Raw genomic sequence first — 24,038 nt, 5'->3', positions numbered from 1 at the left:
TTCAGTGTGCTCATGGGCTAATTTGGGTATCTAATTCAGGTGCTCGTGCTGGCCCTTTAAGACCAGGCACAAGCGTGCGCGCGCACCCTGCGGGACACAGCAGAGTAAAGCGGAAGTAAGTGCTGGCGAGGAGGAGATGCGGGACAGCGCTCACTGATCCATGGCTGCGGCCGTCAGGAGGTGAGTAAACCTGATGGCCCGCGGCCATGGGTGTTACATAATGTAGAGACATAATTTTTTTCTAATGATTCGAGCCTCCAGTATAATTAATGAATAACAATTTTTATGTCCAGCATGTGTGCAACGGAGCGATACAATAATAGGACTTTTTTATATGCAACATATGCGTTTCACCTAAGGTAAAACCTCAGTTCAGAATATAGTGGTATGATCGATTTATTATGTGCTGCTCTACAGATCTGCCAAGTTTAAATCCAGCTAAAGACAATATATATATATATATATATATATATATATATATATACACTACCGTTCAAAAGTTTAGGGTCACTTAGAAATGTCCTGATTTTTTTAAGAAAAGCACAGTTTTTTTCAATGAAGATAACATTAAATTAATCAGAAATACACTCTATACATTGTTAATGTGCTAAATGACTATTCTAGCTGCAAACGTCTGGTTTTTAATGCAATATCTACATCGGTGTATAGAGGCCCATTTCCAGCAACCATCACTCCAGTGTTCTAATGGTACATTGTGTTTGCTACCTGTGTTAGAAGGCTAATGGATGATTAGAAAACCCTTGTGCAATTATGTTAGCACCGCTGTAAACAGTTTTGCTGTTTAGAGGAGCTATAAAACTGACCTTCCTTTGAGCTAGTTGAGAATCTGGAGCATTACATTTGTGGGTTCGATTAAACTCCCAAAATGGCTAGAAAAAGAGAGCTTTCATGTGAAACTCGACAATCTATTCTTGTTCTTAGAAATGAAGGCTATTCCATGCGAGAAATTGCCAAGAAACTGAAGATTTCCTACAACGGTGTGTACTACTCCCTTCAGAGGACAGCACAAACAGGCTCAAACCAGAGTAGAAAGAGAAGTGGGAGGCCCCGCCTCACAACTGAGCAACAAGACAAGTACATTAGAGTCTCTAGTTTGAGGAATAGACGCCTCACAGGTCCTCAACTGGCAGCTTCATTAAATAGTACTCGCAAAACGCCAGTGTCAACGTCTACAGTGAAGAGGCGATTCCAGGATGCTGGCCTTCAGGGCAGAGTGGCAAAGAAAAAGCCATATCTGAGACTGGCTAATAAAAGGAAAAGATTAATATGGGCAAAAGCACACAGACATTGGACAGAGGAAGATTGGAAAAAAGTGTTATGGACAGACGAATCGAAGTTTGAGTTGTTTGGATCACACAGAAGAACATTTGTGAGACGCAGAACAACTGAAAAGATGCTGGAAGAGTGCCTGACGCCATCTGTCAAGCATGGTGGAGGTAATGTGATGGTCTGGGGTTGCTTTGGTGCTGGTAAAGTCTGAGATTTGTACAAGGTAAAAGGGATTTTGAATAAGGAAGGCTATCACTCCATTTTGCAACGCCATGCCATACCCTGTGGACAGCGCTTGATTGGAGCCAATTTCATCCTACAACAGGACAATGACCCAAAGCACACCTCCAAATTATGCAAGAACTATTTAGGGAAGAAGCAGGCAGCTGGTATTCTATCTGTAATGGAGTGGCCAGCGCAGTCACCAGATCTCAACCCCATAGAGCTGTTGTGGGAGCAGCTTGACCGTATGGTACGCAAGAAGTGCCCATCAAGCCAATCCAACTTGTGGGAGGGGCTTCTGGAAGCATGGGGTGAAATTTCTCCCGATTACCTCAGCAAATTAACAGCTAGAATGCTGTAATTGCTGCAAATGGAGCATTCTTTGACGAAAGCAAAGTTTGAAGGAGAAAATTATTATTTGAAATAAAAATCATTATTTCTAACCTTGTCAATGTCCTGACTATATTTTCTAGTCATTTTGCAACTCATTTGATAAATATAAGTGTGAGTTTTCATGGAAAACACAAAATTGTCTGGGTGACCCCAAACTTTTGAACGGTAGTGTATATATATATATATATATATATATATATATATATATATATATATGGAGTTTGTATTCTCTCCCTGTGTCAGTGTGGTTTTCCTCTGAGTGCTACTCTTTCATCCCAAATGATAAAAACATACTGATAGTTTAATTGGCTTCCTATGAAATAAGTCCTAGTGTGTGTCTAAAATAGGGAAATTAGATTATAAGCCCGATTAGGGACATGGACTGATGTGAATGGTGACAATCTCCTTACAGCATTGCAGAATATGTTAGCGCTGTATAAATAATATAACATAGTACATAACAAATCCTTTAATGGATTTTTGATGTTCTTTTACCTCCTTATAGTTGTTTATGTTTCTAATGTTTACAAAAATCGACATATCTTTTTTCATGTACCTGTCAGTCTTACATGTTATTTTTAGCCTTGTATGCTATTAGAATGTCACATACATTTATCTGTATTTTTCTGTCCAGATGTCTGAAGGAGAAAATGCTTCTTTGTGGCTTCTTTTGCCAGATGAGCTGTGGATTTATATTTTTTCTTTATTATCCCATGGAGATCTCTCAAAAGTTGCTCAAGTATGCCGAAGATTTAGATACATTGCCAATGATGACAGTTTATGTAAGTTCATATTAAAAATAGTTCTCTCTTAATTATTTTAAACAAGCTAATTTTGCAGGCTTTCCTGTTAGAATGTTAGAAGCAAAAATATTGTTAATGTCCTTAAGCTGGCCGTACACATTAGATGTATGTCAGCCGATCTCACCGATTTCGGCAGGACCAGCTGACCATCTAATTTGTAAGGCGGTTTCCCGACCTTCCCCCGATGGCAGATGGTGGGAGAGAAGAATAGGGCTGTTGAATTTCTACATGCTCGATTCTTTTGTTAGTTTGGAGATAAGCCCCTGCCAGAGGAGTCTGGCAGCGACTTTCTCCGTTCTCCCTATTGAAAGTAAACCCGAACGTGAATGTGTATGGGGGAGTCAGGAGGAATAGCTCTTGGCCGAACGACAGTCCGGCGACAGCTATTTAAAGTGTATGGCCAGCCTTAATAAAGTTGGGCATCTGATAAGTGACAAGATCACTGTCTAAAGCTGTCCATCATTATAAGATATTTATGTGCAGACCATTGGCAGATACAGCTAAATTTGGTGAGATCTGCTGATATTCTGATGTCTGTGGTGGTCACACACCTTAGACAACTTTCGGCCAACCGATAGCTATGTCTCCCGACGCCCACATCTACACTCGGTCAAGTGTGCATGTGTTCGCAATAGGAAGAAGGGAGTCAGCTGCTGCCAGACATCTCTGGAATCTACTTATTTCCTGTAAAAGGGAGAGTTGAGACACCCCATACACATTAGAAATCAGTGGATCTGCTAATTCTGGATCTGCCAATGATCTGCAGATAAATATCTTATTTCTTTGGCAGCTTAAAGGTTGTCATACACCTTAGATAGCTGTCAGCTAAATGCCCCTTTGTCAGACAGCTATTCCTCCCAACGCCGCCATACACATTCATGCCTGGTTTGGCCGTGCTTTCATGTGTACATAATGGGGAGAAGGGAATAACCCACTGCTTATAAATCCGCCATGCCTGTCCTCTTTTAACATGTGTGAGGGTGTCTGGATATTTTCCCGACACCCCCATAAATGTTAGATCGTTTACCGATCCCGCCAAAGTTAAGCCAACATTCATCTAATGTGTATGGGCTACTTAAGGCTATGTTCACATTTAACAGGAGCCATGGCACTGTACCAGATCTTTTATACTATCTAAACAGCGACTGACAGAAGGCATTAACTTATTATGGGATCAGTCAGGGTTCTGTCGAGGTTTCTGTCATTTGGATGGCGAGAATATTGCTGCAATATTTTTACCATCAAACGGGACAAAACTCCTGATGGAGGCTTCAAACGCAATTGTGAACAGAGCCTTACAATCTATTTTATGGAGAAGAAATAGAAAGTCTTCTTTTCTACTGAACATACCTTCTTCTTGTGCTAGAATTGTACAACATTAATATTTATGTGCATTTCCTTCTAAATTAGTGGCAAAACATTGATTTCTTCTATGAAGAATCATGACAAGTGTTATTTCTTTTTAAGTGTTTGGTTAGAGAATGAAAACAGTCGGCATCTGTGTGCAGCTGACTAATTCTCAGCCTGACTGATATTATTGCGGCTATATTTAGTATTCTCATTTGGAAAACAAGCTGTAATCTACCTAATAGATTAATAAACAGTGATCTTCACCGATTTATAATCACAATCTGCTATGAAGTAAGCAATCTGTTTTCTGTGATACTTTCCAATTAAACGGCATTGTTTAGGGGTATTATTATTATTTTATTTCATATAATAGTTAATAATTGTTTTCACATGTGTATCCCAGCATTCCATAGTGCAGGGACTGCCAAGTTTACAATGTATTTTCCCTTTATCAGGCATAGAGTAGGTCATTTATGTATAAACTATGTCTATGGAACCCATAGAAACTCTATGTACTATAGGTCACGTTTTAGTCAATTCTCTTTTTTCTTCGATTGATTTCAATGGGGAAATCGGCAGACCATCAAAACCACATGTAAAATTGTGTTTTTATGTACAGTACAAAAGCTTTCCTAGAACAGTTTTGTGGCACACAATGGTGGCAAAAACCACGACAAATCCTATGTATTAACATTTGCCACGGTTTTTGGGTTGCAGCAGTGGTACAGTTTTGTGCTGCACCATTACCACAATGTGTTCAATTTCACTAATAGAGCTCCATATAACTATTATTTCGTGCCAGTTCTACAGTATAGCTAACAGAAGCTGTTCAAAGGGATTTTTAATAAAATTTGTACTCCTCTTTCATAACACAGTTCCAGATTAGGTTTATGTTAGGCTCAATCCATGTTCTTCTAGATATTATCTGTACACTGTGTTATTTCAATTGTAAATTCCAGTACAAATGTTGTATTGACACCTTAGACAAACAAGCCGTGCACAGAAGTTTGGAGGATCAAAGCACAACGTCACTATCACTGATCACTTGTTTTCTGAACAAAATGTTTGACACTTGCAGTCTTAGTTCTAGAATTCATGGTGCCTGTTACTGAGGTAGATAAGATGACAATGTCTAGGCTGGTTGCATAGTGACAGTGCAGCCAGCAGTAAAAAACTAGTAATATTTCTCCCTAAAATGAGAGGTAGACAAAAGAACAAAGTGCCGCAAGACAAGTAGTGTGCAATAAATCTGCAGTGCAGGAGATGTCTGGGCAAGCTCTGGTATAACACTTCCTTAGAAAGCAGACCTAATATCAGATGGAAAACGTTTAATATTTAATGAAATTAATAAATAGAATCTTTCCCATATATACAATAATTCATAAAATAATACCCGGATTCAGTACTTGACATCCTTGGTGTAACCCCTTCCATTTCTATGCCATGTACCATTTATCATTATTTTATATTAGGTTTACCATAATTAGGAAGCTACTGTGAAAATGTTACTACTTAAGCTTCGTTCACATCTGCGTCGGGATACGTTCAAGGGCTCCGTCGGAGCTTTCCGTCATGGGAACCCATGAACGAAATCCAAACCATAGGTTTCCGTTTGCATTACCGTTGATTACAATAGTGACAGATCCGGTGCAAATGGTTTTGGTTTGTCATCGTTGTGTAAGGGTTTCGTCATTTTGACAGAATCAATACTGTAGTCGACTGCGCTATTCATTCCGTCAAAACGACGGAACCCTCACACAACGGGGATAAACGGAAACCATTTGCACCGGTACTGTCACCATTGAAAACAATGATGATGCAAACAGAAACCTATGGTTTCCATTTGTTTCAGTTTGGATTCTGTTCACGGGTTCCCCTGACAGAAAGTGAATAAATCTGGCTGGAAAAAGAACACTTAAAAGAAAATTTTAATATTAAATCCTCAAAATAGGCTAGACTAGCCAATGTATTCCTAAAGATACCAGACTAACCAGGTAGGTAGAAGTTAGATAAGAGTACCAATAGTGAGTAGTAATCCACCTAAAGTTCAATTATTGTAGCATTCCCCTAGATATCTAGCTAAAAATATATAACACCTGTCCCTACCTGGACTAAATAGCAAAGTGTGCATTCACACTGAATAAAGATCTGATACCTAGCAGAGTGTGCATTCACAGTGAATAAAGATCTGATACCTATCAGAGTGTGCATTCACAGTGAATAAAGATCTGATACCTATCAGAGTGTGCATTCACACTGAATAAATATCTGATACCTAGCAGAGTGTGCATTCACAGTGAATAAATATCTGATACCTATCAGAGTGTGCATTCACACTGAATAAAGATCTGATACCTAGCAGAGTGTGCATTCACAGTGAATAAAGATCTGATACCTAGCAGAGTGTGCATTCACAGTGAATAAAGATCTGATACCTATCAGAGTGTGCATTCACAGTGAATAAAGATCTGATACCTATCAGAGTGTGTATTCACACTGAATAAAGATCTGATACCTAGCAGAGTGTGCATTCACAGTGAATAAAGATCTGATACCTATCAGAGTGTGCATTCACACTGAATAAATATCTGATACCTAGCAGAGTGTGCATTCACAGTGAATAAATATCTGATACCTATCAGAGTGTGTATTCACACTGAATAAAGATCTGATACCTAGCAGAGTGTGCATTCACAGTGAATACAGATCTGATACCTAGCAGAGTGTCCATTCACAGTGAATAAAGATCTGATACCTAGCAGAGTGTGCATTCACACTGAATAAAGATCTGATACCTAGCAGAGTGTGCATTCACACTGAATAAAGATCTGATACCTAGCAGAGTGTGCATTCACACTGAATAAAGATCTGATACCTAGCAGAGTGTGTATTTACACTGAATACAGATCTGATACCGAACAGAGTGTGCATTCGCACTGAATAAAGATCTGATACCTAGCAGAGTGTGCATTCACACTGAATAAAGATCTGATACCTAACAGAGTGTGCATTCAGACTGAATACAGATCTGATACCTAGCAGAGTGTGCATTCACACTGAATACAGATCTGATACCTAGCAGAGTGTGCATTCACACTGAATAAAGATCTGATACCGAGCAGAGTGTGCATTCACACTGAATAAAGATCTGATACCGAGCAGAGTGTGCATTCACACTGAATACAGATCTGATACCTAGCAGAGTGTGCATTCACAGTGAATAAAGATCTGACACCGAGCAGAGTGTGCATTCACACTGAATAAAGATCTGATACCTAGCAGAGTGTGCATTCACAGTGAATAAAGATCTGATACCTAGCAGAGTGTGCATTCACACTGAATAAAGATCTGATACCTAGCAGAGTGTGCATTCACACTGAATACAGATCTGATACCTAACAGATTGTGCATTCACACTGAATAAAGATCTGATACCTAGCAGAGTGTGCATTCACAGTGAATAAATATCTTATACCTAGCAGGTATCAAATCTGTATTCAGTGTGAATACACACTCTGCTAGGTATCAGATCTTTTTTCAGTGTGAATGCACACTCTGCTAGGTATCAGATCTTTATTCACTGTGAATGCACACTTTGCTATTTAGTCCAGGTAGGGACAGGTGTTATATATTTTCAGCTAGGATCTTGTAGGAATGCTACAATAATTGAACGTTAGGTGGATTACTACTCATTATTGGTACCCTTATCTAGCATCTGTCTACCTACCTGGCTAGCCTGGTATCTTTAGGAACACATTGGCTAGCTTAACCTTTTTTAAGGATTTAATATTAAAATTGTCTTTTAAGCGTTCTTTTCCTGGCTGATTTATTTACTTTCAGTTTTTTTAACGCAAAAATTCTAATTCTATTTCTTCATAAACTCCTGACGGAACCCATGAATGGAGTCCTGACGCAGATGTGAACCAAGCCTTAAGAGGTAGGTATTAGGGAGGGGCAAATTTGACCTCCTTATATTCCTTTTCATTTTTGAAAATCACTTCCACTAAAAATAAAAATAAATAAAACAAACTCTAGTATGTCAGCCCTTGAGTTATTCTCGGGTTGTTTAAAAAATGTTCTATTCTGTATGCTTTCCAATAATGACAGTAGCCTGACTTACCATTCAAGAGCCTAGGAAAGCTCAGTGACAATCCGTGGGGAGCTACAAAGGCAGCCACCTCCTGTTGTCATTCCTGGAAAGTAGCAAGGCAAGAAATAAATATAACAAAACAGCAGAAAAATCCTTTAAAGGTGTATTTTTTTACACTCGGTAAGTTAGGTTTCTACATCTTTTCATATACTATTGCTCTATCCCTTCATATATACAGTACACAAAGTATACATAAACTGTATTTTTCATACCTTTCATACATTGCTTACCATTAAAGAGGTATTCACATCTTAACAAGTGAAGGCACTCTCAGATCCCCACCGATCCTGAGTATGAAGGGGCAGCAGTGCTGATTTAGCTATGCGACCCCCTCACTGCAGAGGAGCAACCCAGCCACCCGCTGGGCAGGGAACTACTCCCGTTAATACTAAAAGTGTCCCAAAGTATGCATACCACTGGGTTTTTGGGATCAAGCCTTTTTCTATATCCTCTAACACCTGCCAATTGTACCTTACCAATTTAGGACACTTCCATAGGAGATGTCTAGTATCTGCGCCATCCATCTGACGTTTCAGACACTTATATGAATCCCTATATCCTATCGTGTATGAAAAGGATGTAATCTGCTGTTGATTTTATATTTGTTCTTTTATTATGATGAATAAAAGGAAGGTTAATAAAAGTTATGTTTCTACAGAAAATGTATATCTAAAAACATTTTTATCGGTCTTCATTTAGGGAAAGTGATAACGATAATAAACTACCATTCCATAAAGGACTCCTGTCTGGTCAGCATAGGACTTCATCACCCAGAGTCAATATCGCTATATCGCTGTCATGATAACACTCAGAGCATCACAGACGTAGGCTTCAGACAGCTTTTTCAGCACTGCAAAGATTCTCTCAAGGTAAAATGGTACATTTAGCTTTCGATTCATTGAACTTTATTCTGTTGCTCTGAAACTCTACCTGGCAGTCAATCACCGTGAGAGAGCCCTATTCCTACTGCTCTGACACTTTCCCTGGCAGTCAATTACAGTGAGAGAGCCCTCCTCCTACTGCTCTGAAACTTTCCCTGGCAGTCAATCACAGTAAGAGAGCCCTCCTCCTACTGCTCTGAAACTTTCCATGGCAGTCAATCACAGTGAGAGGGCAGTGCGACACTATCTACAAGGAGGGTCTGTGTGACACTATCTACAAGGGGAGCTGTATGGCACTATCTACAAGGGGGGCTGTGTGGCACTATCTACAAGGGGGGCTGTATGGCACTATCTACAAGAGGAGCTGTATGGCACTATCTACAAGGGGGGCTGTGTGGCACTATCTACAAGGAGGGCTGTGTGGCACTACCTACAAGGGGGGCTGCGTGGCTCTATCTACAAGGGGGAGCTGTGTATGGCACGATCTACAAGGGGGAGCTGTGTATGGCACGATCTACAAGGAGGCTGTTTGAACGCAAGATAGAGCTTTTATGTATCCAGGCTACCGAGAAGCTGTATCTCAAAAATTTTATTTTTTAATAAAAAACAATAACAAAGTTGCACTAAAAACAATAATACATTGTTTTATTTAAAAAAAAAAAAAAAGTGTTCAAAGGTTTCTATAACCTTTAAGATCCTATTACACGGCCCGATATGGCCGTGAAAACGAGCTCTGATCAACAAGACAGCTCGTTGATCGTGGCTCGTTTGCTCCTTTCACAAGGAGCTATGATCAGTAATGTATGGGGAAGAGTGATTGTTACTACGATCGCTCGTCCCCATACATTTCCATCATGTCAGCAGCTCATCTCTCTGTTTACACAGGGAGATGTGCTACCGACAACGATAATATGATAATTTTTTGTGCTGCAGAAACTATTCAATCAGCCGATGAACGTTACACATGGCAAAGATCGGGAACGAGCGTTCATATGAACGCTCGTTTGCCCGATCATCGGCCCATGTTAAAAGGGTATTTATGTCTCCTTCACATAGATTTTTATCTGGCATTTTAAACTGCATGTTAAAATGCCAGCGATTGTTAAAATATTACATTATTTTTTATGGCGTTTGGGCTGATATTATACATGCAGTTTTTTTGAGTCAAACACAGTGGAGTGGATCCAAAAGAGATATGTCTTTTCTTGATATTTTTTTTTCTTTTAGGATCCACTCCTGGCTTAGGCACAAAAAATACATATAAAACTGCAATAAAAACCGCATGTGATTCTAGTCTTTGACCAGGTTCCCACGTAGCCTAAACGCTGCAGAATTTCCGCAGCGGAATTATGTGCGGAAATTTGATTCCGCAACATGTCAAGTTATGCTGCGTTTTTGTTGATTTTCTGTTGGTGGTTTTCCCCATTGAATTCAATGGATATGTAAAACCCGCAACAGAAAGCCAAGTGTTGCGATAAAAATCGCAACTTTGGGAAAAAAAATCATACTTACCTGGAACGCTCTCCTTCTTCCTGCAGTCCGGCCTTCTGGGATGACGTTTCATCCCACATGGCCTGCAACGTCATTGTAGGAGGCCAGACTATGCTCAGAGTAGAGGGAGGTGTTAAGTATGTAAGTTTTTAAAAAATTTTTCAAGGGCTGCTTTCCGCAATGGAAATTCCATCCGAAGAACCGCAATGTGGTGCGATTTTTCGGACTGAAAGTACTGCGGGTTCAAGGTCGGACGCGCTGTGTAATTTTTACGCAGTGTATCCAACCCGTGGGAACCCGGTGCTTTACCTGCAAAATCGTGTGGCCATAAAGGGTGTTTTAATTAATGGCCGCACGATTTTGCAGGTAGAGAGCCGTTTTACCTGCAACAACTTGCAGCATTTGACAGCCGCGCATGGTGCCGATGCGGTTGTCAAATGCCGCTCCGTGTGGTCATTGCCGCTCCGTGTGGCCTAAGGCCTGATTCACACAAGCAAAAACGCAGACGTGCAGTGTACACGGATAACACATGGAATTGCAATGCAAGAAAAACACTGAGTTTTTTACGTGAGCAAAACTAACGTAGAGTGGCATTTTTAGTGTCATTTTTATTTACAGTAGTGTCATTTTTATTTACAGTAGTGTAATTTTGTACATGCTTTATTTCTGGCCGTTTTGAAGTCTTATACACCGCGTTCCAAATTATTATGCAAATGTTATTTTTCGCTGATTTTCCTAAATAGTCGATGCAAATGACAGTCAGTATAATCTTCAAGCCATCAACCATTGGAGTATAATGCAAATTTTATTGAACAAATCTCCTAATGATAACAGATTTTTTTTAGAAGTAAAAAACTCAAAATGCACTGTTTCAAATTATGCACAACAGAGATCAAAACATTTTAAAGGTTGTAAAGAGAACTAAAATGATAATTTGTTGAATTTGCAGCATCAGGAGGTCATATTTACAGAAATCAAAAGCTCTTTCAATCCCAAAAATTTTAGCAGGCCAAGTTATCTGCCCTGAACACGCTGTGTGTGTTCGTGGCCTAAAAGAACAAATCCAAAATGTTTGTACTAGAAAAAAATATGAAAAAGTGGAGAGCTAGTGGAAATATAAAAAGTAGAGCGCAGAGTCTAATAATAGATGCAGGGCCATTAGGCTATGTTCACACTGACATCATGGCTTTTTTATTGTCTTAAAATGGGGTCTGTTGGGATTCCGTCGAGGTTCCCATTGTTTAGACTGCAAGACTAGCGTGGCATGCTTTGCTATTTTTGCCGACAATAGTGACAGAACCCGTGACAGAGGTTAACCCCTTAGTGACCAGCCCATTTTAGGCCCTAATGACCAAGCTATTTTATTCGTTTTTCTATAGTCGCATTCAAAGAGCTATAGCTTTTTTATTTTTTCGTCTACATAGCTGTATGAGGACTTGTTTTTTGCGGGATTAGTTGTGCTTTTTAATGACACCATTTTTGGGTACATATAATTTTTATATTAACTTTTATTAACCTTTTTGGGGGGGATTATAAAAAAAACCTGAAATTCCGCCATTGTTTTATGCGTTTTTAAATTGACGCCGTTCACTATGCGACGTAAATAACATGGTACCTTTATTCTATGGGTCGGTACGATTACGGCGATACCACATATGTAGAGGTTTTTTATGTTTTACGACTTTTGCACAATAAAAACCCTTTTGAACTAAAATTATTTGTTTTTGCATCGTCGCTTTCCAAGAGCTGTAATTTTTTTATTTTTCCATCAATGTAGTGATTTTTTGGGCTTGTTTTCTGCGGGACAAGACGTAGTTTTGAATGGTACTGTTTTGGGGTGCGTGGGACTTATTGATTCATTTTTATTATGACTTTTTTGGGGGGCAATGGAAAAAAATTGCAATTTCGCCATGGTTTTTTGCGTTTTTTTTTACGGTTTTCACTTTGCGGTTTAAATTACATATTAACTTTATTAATGGAGTCATTACGGTCGCGGCGATACCACATATGTGTACTTTTTTTTTTTTACACTTTTACTAAATAAAACCACTTTGTATGGAAAAAAATGGTTTTATTTATTTTTTTACTGTAATTTTTATTAATAATCTTTATTTCACTTTGATGACTTCTTTCATTAGTCCCACTAGGGGACTTTACTGTGCGATGTTCCGATCGCTGCTATAATGCTCTGGTATACTTCGTATACCAGAGCATTATTGCCTGTCAGTGTAAATCTGACAGGCAATCTGTTGGGACGTGCCTCCGGCGCGTCCTAACAGGCATATGTCCAGGGCAGACCTGGGGGTTTTTATCAGGCCCCCGCGGCTGCCATGACACCCCATCGGAGACCCGCGATTGCATTCGCGGGCCGCCGATGGGTGACAGAGGGAGCGCACTCCCTTTGTAAACAAAGTTAAATACCGCGGTCGCTATTGACGGCGGCATTTAACGGGTTAAACGGCCGCGATCGAAGTAAACTTCGATCGCGGGCGTTGGAGCAGGAGCTCAGCTGTCATCTCCCGTGCAGGACTTAGACTAGGCTGACGTGAAAAGGCGTCAGCCTAGCCTAAGGCCCCTTAGTGACTCACGTGAAAAGGCGTATTAGTGGTCACTAAGGGGTTAATAACGCCAATGTAAACAGAGCCTAAGACATGCGGATATACTCACACAATATAGGTAGATAGATGCAACAATTAGCCCCCTTTTGTGGGCAACCACTCTTCAGTAACATGTGGGGCAACCGATGGAGGCATAAATATGTATTTCATTTATAATTCAACACATTTTGAAGGCTACAGCAAATCCTTTAACAGGGGCAACATAAGCAGGAATACAGGATTCTGCTTTTACTGTTTGTACTGTTATTGTATTTTTGAATGAAAGTTCTCAGCTTCACATTAAATACATTCAAAATCTCACTCATTCCCTAGAAAAGATGTGAACTACAAAACGGCAAAATCTTATATGTGCTCTATAGAAGTCCGGCAAAGCGTGCAGGTGAACAGGGCACCTGCTGTCACCTGAAAGGGGCTTTGGCACTTGTGCTTGTTTATTCCTAGTGTCATTACCGTGCAGTCAGGATGTTAGGTGCCGAACAGACGTCACCACTGTGCAGAACTCGACTGTCAGGGAATGTTTCAGGCGCAGAACATTAATTGTGGCCTCGCCCATGACATATCCAGTGAAGTTTGAAGAGCTTTCACGTGTTTGTTTACAAAAGAAAACCACATCCTGGAACCATACCTGGCAGGCAAAAGTGTGAGATTATGTAGCTAGCATTGAGGAACAGAAGACGTCACTATTCACTTGCTGAAATGCGGGAGATTTATCTTAAATAACTGCACTGAGCTTTTGTTACTTGGTTTGCATGCGCCGCTCACACATAGACCGCGTACGCTATAGTGGATGGGACGGCTCCCGTTCCCATTCTCTATGGGGATGTGTGTGCCGTATTCCATCACTGTATGTGTCGTTAATCGACACACACAGTAATGGAAACAAAAATGGCAGCCCCCATAGAGAAGTAAATGAAGTAAAAACGTAAAAAGTACAACACAGCAACATACATTAATAAAATTTATTGATCTATCACACTAAAACACATAACATATTAAAAAAAAAGTTGGTCGTGACACTGTTCCTTTAAGTTTTCTGTCATACAACCTCGTCTTTTGTTAGCTGAGAAAACGGAAATGGCCATTTACTCTAAACCTTATTAATATCACACGGATAACACGGATAATGATACGAATGAGTCTCTAATATACATTTGCTATTACACCTCTGCTGGGAACATTTCAAAATTAAAGCATCGATAGTCATTAAATATTTACCGTATTTTTCGGACTATAAGACGCACCTGAGCATAAGACGCACACAGCTTTTAGACAACAGAAAGAAATAATTTGGGAAAAAATAATTTGTTCTGTTTTACCACATTCTGAGAGCCATAACTTTTTAATATTTTTTTCATTGATTGAGCGGTGTGAGGACTTATTTTTTGCAGGACGAGCTGTAGTTTCATTGGCACCATTTTTTGGTACATAAGATTTATTTGATCACTTTTTTAATTTTATTTTTTTAAGCGCTGTGACCAAAAAACTATTCTGATGTCTTAAATTTTTTTTTACGCCGTTCACCGTGCGAGTTAAATAATGGTATATTGTTGGACTTTTACGGATGCAGCTATGCCAAACTATTTTATTTTTTACACTGTGCTTTGGGAAAATGTGTTTTTTTTAACTTGTAATATTTTTTTTTATACAATATTTATCTAACGTTTTTTATTTTCTTTTTACACATTTTGTTAGTTTTCCTAGGAATAAGCGGCCACTTCGTTACACGTAGAGTAAATTGCTGAGCTACGCTGTTTTCGTAACTCCCATAGTAGTGAATGACAGTTACGGAAACAGCTTAGCATGTGAGCTACGCTGTTTCCATAACTACTATTCAGTTCTATGGGAGTTACGGAAACAGCGTAGCTCAGCGAGTTACGCTATTTCAGTAACTCCACATGAAATCAAGTGGCCGGGAGAGCACAGAAATCTAGAACAGGGTTTAGGCGGCCCCGTTCTAGAGATAGGTGCAGGTCCCAGACCCGCATCTATCTGAAATTTATAACATATCCTGTGGATATAGTCCAAAAAATACAATATTTGAAGCAGCAAAAATCTCGTTATCCGGAGCGGTGTCACGCTGCAAAATCAGACAAACCCAGTCTGACGTAATGTAATCTTCAGAAAAAGCGTGGTGAACAGCAGCACGCGTCTCCCAAGTTTCAATCAATATGTTCTTTTATTGGTCAAACATCCAGTAAGAAAATGGCAACGTTTCGACCCGTGAAAGGTCATGGGTCGAAACGGTGCCATTTTTTTACTGGATGTTTGACCAATAAAAGAACATATTGATTGAAACTTGGGAGACGTGTGCTGCTGTTCACCACGCTTTTTGTGAAGATATCCTGTGGATATGTCATAAATGTCCTCCATGGAAAAACCCCTATAAATGCCACGGTCGCTATTGACCGCGGCATTTAACTAGTTAACAGGGTTTGCCATAAAACACATGTAGCCCCTATCCACAGGATAGGGGCTACATGTGGGATCGCTGGGGGTCCGACCGCAGGGACCCCCAGCGATAAGGAGAACAGGGGAATGAAAGTCACCCAGAGCGCTACATGAGAAGCTTGGACTTCTGGGTTCTGTGTCCGGCTTATTTGTTCGGCAGCTCCATAGAAATCAATGGAGAGCCGTTCGCGCATGCGCAGAAGAATCCCATTCATTTCTATGGAGCTGCCGGACACAGAACACGGAAGTGAAAGCTTCTCAAGTAGCGCTATTGGTGACTTTCAGTCCCCGTGCTCCTTTTCGCTGGGAGTCCGACCTGAGAATAGGGGATACATATGTTTTATGGCACAACCCCTTTAAACGGCCAGGCACTGCGAAATTGCTGTTCCTGGCCGTTGGAGCAAAGTGTCAGCTGTAAAACACAGCCCGCTCCATACATCATCCCCCCACTCCATGAAGTGCCGACACGTCATGGGTCGGGGAGGGGTTAAGCAATGAAGAGATTTGGGGGCCCGGTGCAGCTCTTATCACTCAATAAGAAAAGTATACAAAGGCTACTAACGATTTACTGACCAAGCCTGTTTTGGCCCTAACCCCTTCCCGTCGCAGTGTTTTAGTTTTTCCCTCACCTCTCCATTTTCTTGGGAGTCGAGGTGAACAATAAACAGCAATACTGTTTTTACGGCATTCACCATGCGGGATAGATAATGTTATATTTAAATTGTTTGACCTTTCCGAACGCAGCAATATTATATTATATTATATTTTTTTCCTGATTACATTATTTTATTCAAAAAATGGGAAAATGTTTTTTTTTTTTACTTTAATGTTTTTTTTAAATTTATTTGTAAACTTTATTAAACATAATTTTGCCTTTTTTTAGTCCCACTAGGGGACTTAAACACGTTGGATTGCTTGTACAATACACTGCACTAATTTTGTCAATCAGTATACCGTCAATCCTCTGGCAGGGCTTAATTGGAGTACGAAGATGGCAGACCTGGGGGCTTTCATTAGGCCATGACAACTCAACAGCACTACGACATGGTGTGGCTTATGGGATGACAGAGGGGGCCCCCATCTGTCTTAACAGTTTGGATGCTGTACTGGTTATTGACCATGAGGCATCTAAGTGGTTAAATGGCCAGGATTGGAGTTTATCTCCAATCCCTGTCATTAGAGCAGGGTGTCAGCTGTAATTTGCTGCTGACATTCGCTGCGTATGGAGTGGTTTAAAGAGGCTCTGTCACCAGATTTTGCAACCCCTATCTGCTATTGCAGCAGATCGGCGCTGCAATGTAGATTACAGTAACACTTTTATTTTTTAAAAACGAGCATTTTTGGCCAAGTTATGACCATTTTTGTATTTATGTAAATGAGGCTTGCAAAAGTCCAACTGGGCGTGTATTATGTGCGTACATCTGGGCGTGTTTACTTCTTTTACTAGCTGGGCGTTCTGACGAGAACTATCATCCACTTCTCTACACAACGCCCAGCTTCTGGCAGTGCACGGACACAGCGTGTTCTCGAGAGATCACGCTGTGTCGTCACTCACTTCCTGCCCCAGGTCCTGCATCGTGTCGGACGAGCGAGGTCACATCGGCACCAGAGGCTACAGTTGATTCTGCAGCAGCATCGGCGTTTGCAGGTAAGTCGATGTAGCTACTTACCTGCAAACGCCGATGCTGCTGCAGAATCAACTGTAGCCTCTGGTGCCGATGTGTCCTCGCTCGTCCGACACGATGCAGGACCTGGGGCAGGAAGTGAGTGACGTCACAGCGTGATCTCTCGAGAACACGCTGTGTCTGCACTGCCAGAAACTGGGCGTTCTGAAGAGAAGTGGATGATACTTCTCGTCAGAACGCCCAGCTAGTAAAAGAAGTAAACACGCCCAGATGTAACACACATAATACACGCCCAGTTGTACTTTTACTGTAAACACTGTACTTTTGTAAGCCTCATTTGCATAAATACAAAAATGGTCATAACTTGGCCAAAAATGCTCGTTTTTTAAAAATAAAAACGTTACTGTTATCTACATTGCAGCGCCGATCTGCTGCAATAGCAGATAGGGGTTGCAAAATCTGGTGACAGAGCCTCTTTAAGCTCTTGAGCCCACTCCATACTTTCCTCTGCCGATTATGACGTACTGTACGTCCAATGACACAGTACATTTTTTGTTTTTGTTTTTACATCTCCGCGTATTAGCAGCTATAACTTTTTGATTTTTTAAATTCAGGTAGCTATATGAAGCTTGTTTTATGCAGATGGAATTGTAGCATGGGAGGGCACTCGGATCCCAGCCATTAGTTTTGTTCCTGCTCCAGGAGGCCATGGTACTTGCAGGGCTCCTTAAAGAGGCTCTGTCACCAGTTTTTTAACCCCTTCTCGCTTTGGCCACTTTTGACCTTCCTGACAGAGCCTCATTTTTCAAATCTGACATGTTTCACTTTATGTGGTAATAACTTCAGAATGGTTTTACCTATCCAAGCAATTCTGAGACTGTTTTCTCGTGACATTGGACTTTTTGTTACTGGCAAAATTTGCTCGATGCATTCAGTATTTAATTGGGAAAAACACCAAAATTTAGTGAAAAATTGCAAAAATTTGCATTTTTCTAAATTTAAATGTATCTGCTTGTAAGACAGGCAGTTATACCACACAAAATAGTCACTAATTAACATCCCCCATATGTCTACTTTATTTTTACAGGGGGCAGTTCAGTTGTGAAGTGGCATTGTGGGCTTTATATATTAGAAACCCCGAATAAGTCACCCCATTTTAAAAACTTCACACCTCAAAGTATTCAAAACAGCATTTAGAAAGTTCCTTAACCCTTTAGACGTTTCAAAGGAATTAAAGCAATGTTAGGCTGAGTTCACACGACCTATTTTCAGGCGTATGCGAGGCGTATTATGCCTCGATTTACTCCTGAAAATACGGCTACAATACGTCGGCAAACATCTGCCCATTCATTTGAATGTGTTTGCCGACGTACTGTGCCGACGACCTGTATTTTACGCATCGTCGTTTGACAGCTGTCAAACGACGACGCGTAAAATTACTACCTCGTCAAAGAAGTGCAGGACACTTGTTTGGACGTAATTTGAGCCGTTTTTCATTGAATTTAATGAAGAACAGCTTAAATTTACGGCCGTCAAAGACGCCTCGCATAATGCGAGGAGGAACAATTACGTCTGAAACGACGGAGCTGTTTTCTCCTAAAAACAGTCTGTAATTTCAGACGTAAAAGGCAGCTATCGTGTGCACATACCCTAAAGGTGAAATTTACTAATTTCCTTTTTTTTTTGCAGAGATTTTTAATCCATTTTTTTTGTACCACAGAACGTTTTACCCAAGAAATGCAACTTAATATTTATTGCCCCGAGTCTGCAGTTTTTATAAATATCACACATGTGGCCCTAGTGTGCTAATAGACTAATGCCAGGGCCTCAGAAGCAAAGGAGTACCTAGTAGATTTTGGGGCCTCCTTTTTATAAGAAAATATGTTAGGCACCATGTCAGGTATGAAGGGCTCTTGCGGTGCCAAAACTGTGGAAATCCCCCAAAAGTTACCCTATTTGGGAAACTAGACCCCCTCAAGGAAATTATCTAGAGGTATAGTGAGCATTTTGACCTCACAGGTTTATTGCAGAAATTATTGGAAGTAGGCCCGTGAAAATTAAAATCTACATTCTTTCAAAGAAAATGTAGGTTTAACAAATTTTTTCTCATTTCCACAAGGACTAAAGGAGAAAAAGCACCACAACATTTGTAAAGCAATTTCTCCCGATTAAAACAACACCCCACATGTGGTCCTAAATGGCTGTTTGGACACACGACTGGGCTTAGCAGGGAAAGAGTGCCATTTGGCTTTTGGAGCTCAAATTTAGCAGGAATGGTTTGCGGAGGCCATGTCACATATACAAAGCCCCCGAAGGGACAAAACAGTGGAAACCTACCACAAGTTACCCAATTTTGTAAACTACACCCCTTGAGGAATTCATCTACGGGTCTAGTGAGCATTTTGACCCCACAGGGGTTTTATAGATTTTATTAGAATTGTGCAGTGAAAATTAAATAAATCATTTTTCTTCAATAAGACGTAGCTTTAGCTCAAAATTTTTCATTTTCTCAACAAATAAAAGAAAAAAAGAACAGCAACGTTTGTAAAACAATTTTTCCTGAGTACGGTAATACCAGATATCTGGTCATAAACTGCTGTTTGGTCACACAGTAGAGCTCAGAATGGAATGCTGGATTGGTTTCTGGTTGCTATGTCGCATTTGCAAAGCCCCTATGGGACTAAAACAGTGGAAACACCCCACAAGTGACCCCATTTTGGAAACTACACCCCTCAAGGTATTCACCTAGGGGTGCAGTGAGCATTTTTACCCCACAGATGTTTCATAGATTTTATTAGGATTGGGCAGTGAAAATAAAAAAAATCCTTTTTCTTCAATAAGATGTAGCTTTAGCGAATTTTTTTTCATTTTCACAATAAATAAATGTAAAAGAAGAACAGCAATGTTTGTAAAGCAATTTCTCCTGAGTACAGCAATACCTGATTTCTGGTCATAAACTGCTGTTCGGGCACACGGCAGGGCACAGAAAGGAAGAATCTCCATTTGGCTTTTGGAGTGCAGATTTTGCTGGATTGGTTTCTGGGCACTATGTTGCATTTCAAAAGCCCCTGTGGGACCAAAACAGTAGAAACCCCCTACAAATGACTCAAGTTTGGAAACTACACCCCTCAAGGTATTCACCTAGGGGTGTAGCGAGCATTTTAACCCCGCAGGTGTTTCGCAGAAATTAGTGTGCACTCGATGTTGCAGAGTGAAAATTTTATTTTTTCCATAGATATGCCAATATGTGGTGCCCAGCTTGTGCCACCATAACAAGACAGATCTCTAATTATTATGCTGTGTTTCCCGGTTTTAGAAACACCCTACATGGGGCCCTAAGCTTTTGCTTGGGCTATCGACAGGGCTCAGGAGTGAGAGAGTACCATGCGAAATTGAGGCCTAATTTGGCAACTTACACTGTATTGGTTCAGAATTGCAGATGTGCAATAATAAAAGAAAACGCTGAGAAGTGACCCCATTTTGGAAACTACACCCCTCAAGGCATTTATTAAGGGGTGTAGTGAGCATTTTCACCCCACAGGTCTTTTCCATAAATGATTGCGCTGCGGATGGTGCAAAGTTAAAATTTTTCCCTAGATGTGACATTTCAGTGGGAAATATGTCGTGCCCAGCTTGTGCCACTGGAGAGACACACCCCAAAAATTGTTAAAAGGGTTCTCCCAGGTATGGCGATGCCATATATGTGGAAGTAAACTGCTGTTTGGGCACGCTGTAGGGCTCAGAAGGGAGGGAGCGCCATTTGGCTTTTGAAGCGTAGATTTTGCTTGGTGGTAGTTTTGTTTGGAGTTTTGCTGGTATTTCAGTTTATAATGTGGGGCATATGTAAGCTGGGCAGAGTATATTAGGGGCATAGTCAGGTGGTATAATAATGGGGTAAACAATAAAATAATCCATAAATATTTGTTACGCTGTGAAGCAATCCTTTCTGTACAGGCCGGTGTCGCACTGATAAATGGCGTCCTTTCTTAACCCCCTTTTGTTCCACACTCCGCATCTTTGCAGTTTGAGGAATTTTGCTGGGAAGTGTTGCCCTGGTATAATACGGGCACCCTCGCTCCAGCAGATATATTTGAGTCCTCCCCTTCCTGGTTCCCTAATTTTAGGGCCTTGATAAATCGCCACTTGAAACAGAAGAAATGTTACCCTCGAGCCGCATAACTGCATATTTTACTTAACTAATTTAATTTTTTCATAGACATAGTGGTATGAGGGCTGTTGTTTTGCGGGACCAGCTGTAGTTATTATTGGTACCATTTTGGGGTACATGCGACTTTTTTGATCACTTGTTATCCTTTTTTTTAGGAGGCAAGGTAATCAAAAAATAGAAATTCTGCCATAGTTTTTTTTTTAAATATAAATTCTTTTATTTATCCATTTTACAAACAAACATATCACGTTAAATGCCAAAAGAATATCCAACCATATAGTACTTCGGCACGCAGGCCGGCATATGTGGACATCCTGTATGGTAGATGTACAAACAAAGTATAGTCAAGCAATAAATGGGGCTAATCCCCTGCATCCTGAACCTGCAGACATGCATTAAGGCCCACAGCGAAACATAACTTAGAAGGAAATGTGAAAAGGAAATGAGAAAAGAGAAACGACAGGGGAGGGAAAGGAAGGGACGAGTTCCGTTGTTAAGTGTCATGTATGAAGTGCAAATTAAGAGGCTACGATATTCCTAAATTCCAAAGATGATTGAAACCTGACCTAGTGATACCAAGTCTTGATGAACTTGGCGTGAGTACCTCTCATTGAAACCGTGAGATCCTCCATCCTCATGATCTCCTGTATCTTATCGAACCACATGCTGAGTGACGGTGCAGCCGATTGTCTCCACAGCGCTGGTATGCAGGCCCTGGCAGCATTCACTAGATGGGGGACCACAGAGCGACGATATGTGAACAGCGGGATCTCGCACAGATGGAGCAAGAAGAAGACCGGTGTACATGGGAGCGGGAAGTCCGTGAATTTGGAGGTGATAGGCCACACTCCTGACCAGAAGGCAGTCAGCCGCGGGCACTCCCAAAAGACATGTAGTATCGTTCCCACCTGCTCACCACATCTCCAGCACAGCGGTGAGACCGCCGGAATCATAACGTGTAGTCTGGAAGGCACCCTATACCAGCGCGTTAAGATTTTAAAACCCGCTTCCTGATACCTGCTGGCCATGGACGATTTATGTGTCATTGTGTATATCCTATCTATTTGTTCCGCCGAGAGCGTGATTTCCAGGTCCCTTTCCCACCGTAACAAATATGTGGGTGTGGAGAGGGTGGATGGGGAGATCAGTAGGGAGTATAGTCTGGATAGTGTGTGACGCATCGAGCCAGTGCCCACACAGAGGAGTTCAAATGGAGTTTTAACCCGAGCATGTTCCGCAGGGTTAGGCAGGAAGTGTCTCAGCTGAGCGACCTGCCAGGAAGTGAGAGGGAGAGGGTCTGTCAAAGACATCAGTTGCGAGCCAGTCATCCATGACTCCCCTTGCAGGTAATGAGAGGCGGGGCCCCTACCTGCCCGCAACCAGCTTTGAAATGGACCCCCCTCCCGCCCTGGAGGGAACGCCGGATTGCCCAGGACTGGAAAAATGGGGGATTGGGAAGGGGAGATCTCTGTCCGGGGGAAGACCTTCGACGCAACTGCCAGAGAGGGCCCTATCGTCAGGTGTGTCCTTGCTGATAGAGGGGTATCCCTACCCAGCCAAGGTAGGGCTTGCAGAGGGACAGCTACGGAAGACTGTTCCATCGACACCCATTGTTTGACCTCTGTGTGGCGGAACCAATCAAGGATGCGCGCCATGTGCGAGGCCTGATGATAAGTAACGAAGTCAGGGAGCCCCACGCCCCCTTCACTCTTAGAGCGAAAAAGCGTGGAGCGGGCTATACGGGCCGGTTTCCCCACCCAAATGAAGCGGTGGAGTAAGGACAACAGAGCTCGGAAGAAAGTGTGGGGAATGTGAATCGGTAAGGCTTGGAAGAAGTACAGTATCCGTGGGAGAATGTTCATTTTGAAGATTGCACATCTGCCGAACCACGTGAAGGTACCCTTCGTCCAGGAATCCAAATCGCCTTTTACGCGCTGAAGGAGAGCAGGATAGTTTACTGCATAAAGGCGAGAGAGATCCCTGGAGAGTTGGACCCCCAAGTATTGAAGCGAGTCTCTGGCCCACTTAAAGGAGAAGGACCCAGACAGATCTTCCACCAGGGACTGCGGCAGTGATATGTTGAGTGCCTTGGACTTCAGTTTCGAGTATCTACTCATCTACTCAGAAGTCTATAGTTGGGTCTAATGTAAGGTTCAGGTCCCCCCCTAGTATGAGAGTGCCTTCCAAAAAAACATCCAACTCCGTCAAGACCCCTTCAAAAAAGGCAACCTGGCGAGATAGCATGTGGCCAGTGTGAACAGTGTGTTAGCCAACCTACCCTTCACGAAGATGTACCGTCCCGCTCCATCTGTGCAAGTCTCCACGTGCTCCCACGGAAGAAAACGAGAGATCAAGATAGAAACCCCCTTGGTCTTGGAGTCCGGTGAGGTGCTGTGATACCCCTCAGTGTAGTGAGAGTCAGTCAACCATAGAACGCGGTCCGCCCGGAAGTGAGTTTCCTGGAGGAATGCCACATGTGCTTTCTTTTTCCATAGGAGACGGAGGATGGAGGATCTCTTCACTGGAACGTTCAGGCCCTGTGCATTCAGGGAAACAACCGTAATGTTAGACATGTGGAGCCACCGTAGGAAAACAGAAA

General features: G+C 41.5%; 1 protein-coding gene across 3 annotated transcripts in view; it reads left to right on the top strand.

The window, feature by feature from the left end:
• Positions 1-24,038, top strand: part of LOC142652779 (uncharacterized) — a 159,986-nt gene that overhangs the window by 72,226 nt on the left and 63,722 nt on the right. For all 3 annotated transcript variants that reach the window (XR_012847929.1, XM_075828466.1, XM_075828459.1), the window contains exons 6-7: positions 2,540-2,687; positions 8,908-9,077. Coding sequence is in view for 2 of the 3 variants with exons in the window: in XM_075828466.1 (XP_075684581.1) it covers positions 2,540-2,687; positions 8,908-9,077 (318 nt within the window). In the remaining variant the exon portion in view is untranslated. The remainder of the gene's footprint in view (positions 1-2,539; positions 2,688-8,907; positions 9,078-24,038) is intronic.

Source organism: Rhinoderma darwinii, chromosome 1, assembly GCF_050947455.1.
Source record: "Rhinoderma darwinii isolate aRhiDar2 chromosome 1, aRhiDar2.hap1, whole genome shotgun sequence".
Taxonomy (NCBI): Eukaryota; Metazoa; Chordata; class Amphibia; order Anura; family Rhinodermatidae; genus Rhinoderma; species Rhinoderma darwinii.
The sequence above is the reverse complement of the archived record's forward strand: the minus strand, read 5'-3'. Positions and strand labels throughout refer to the sequence as shown.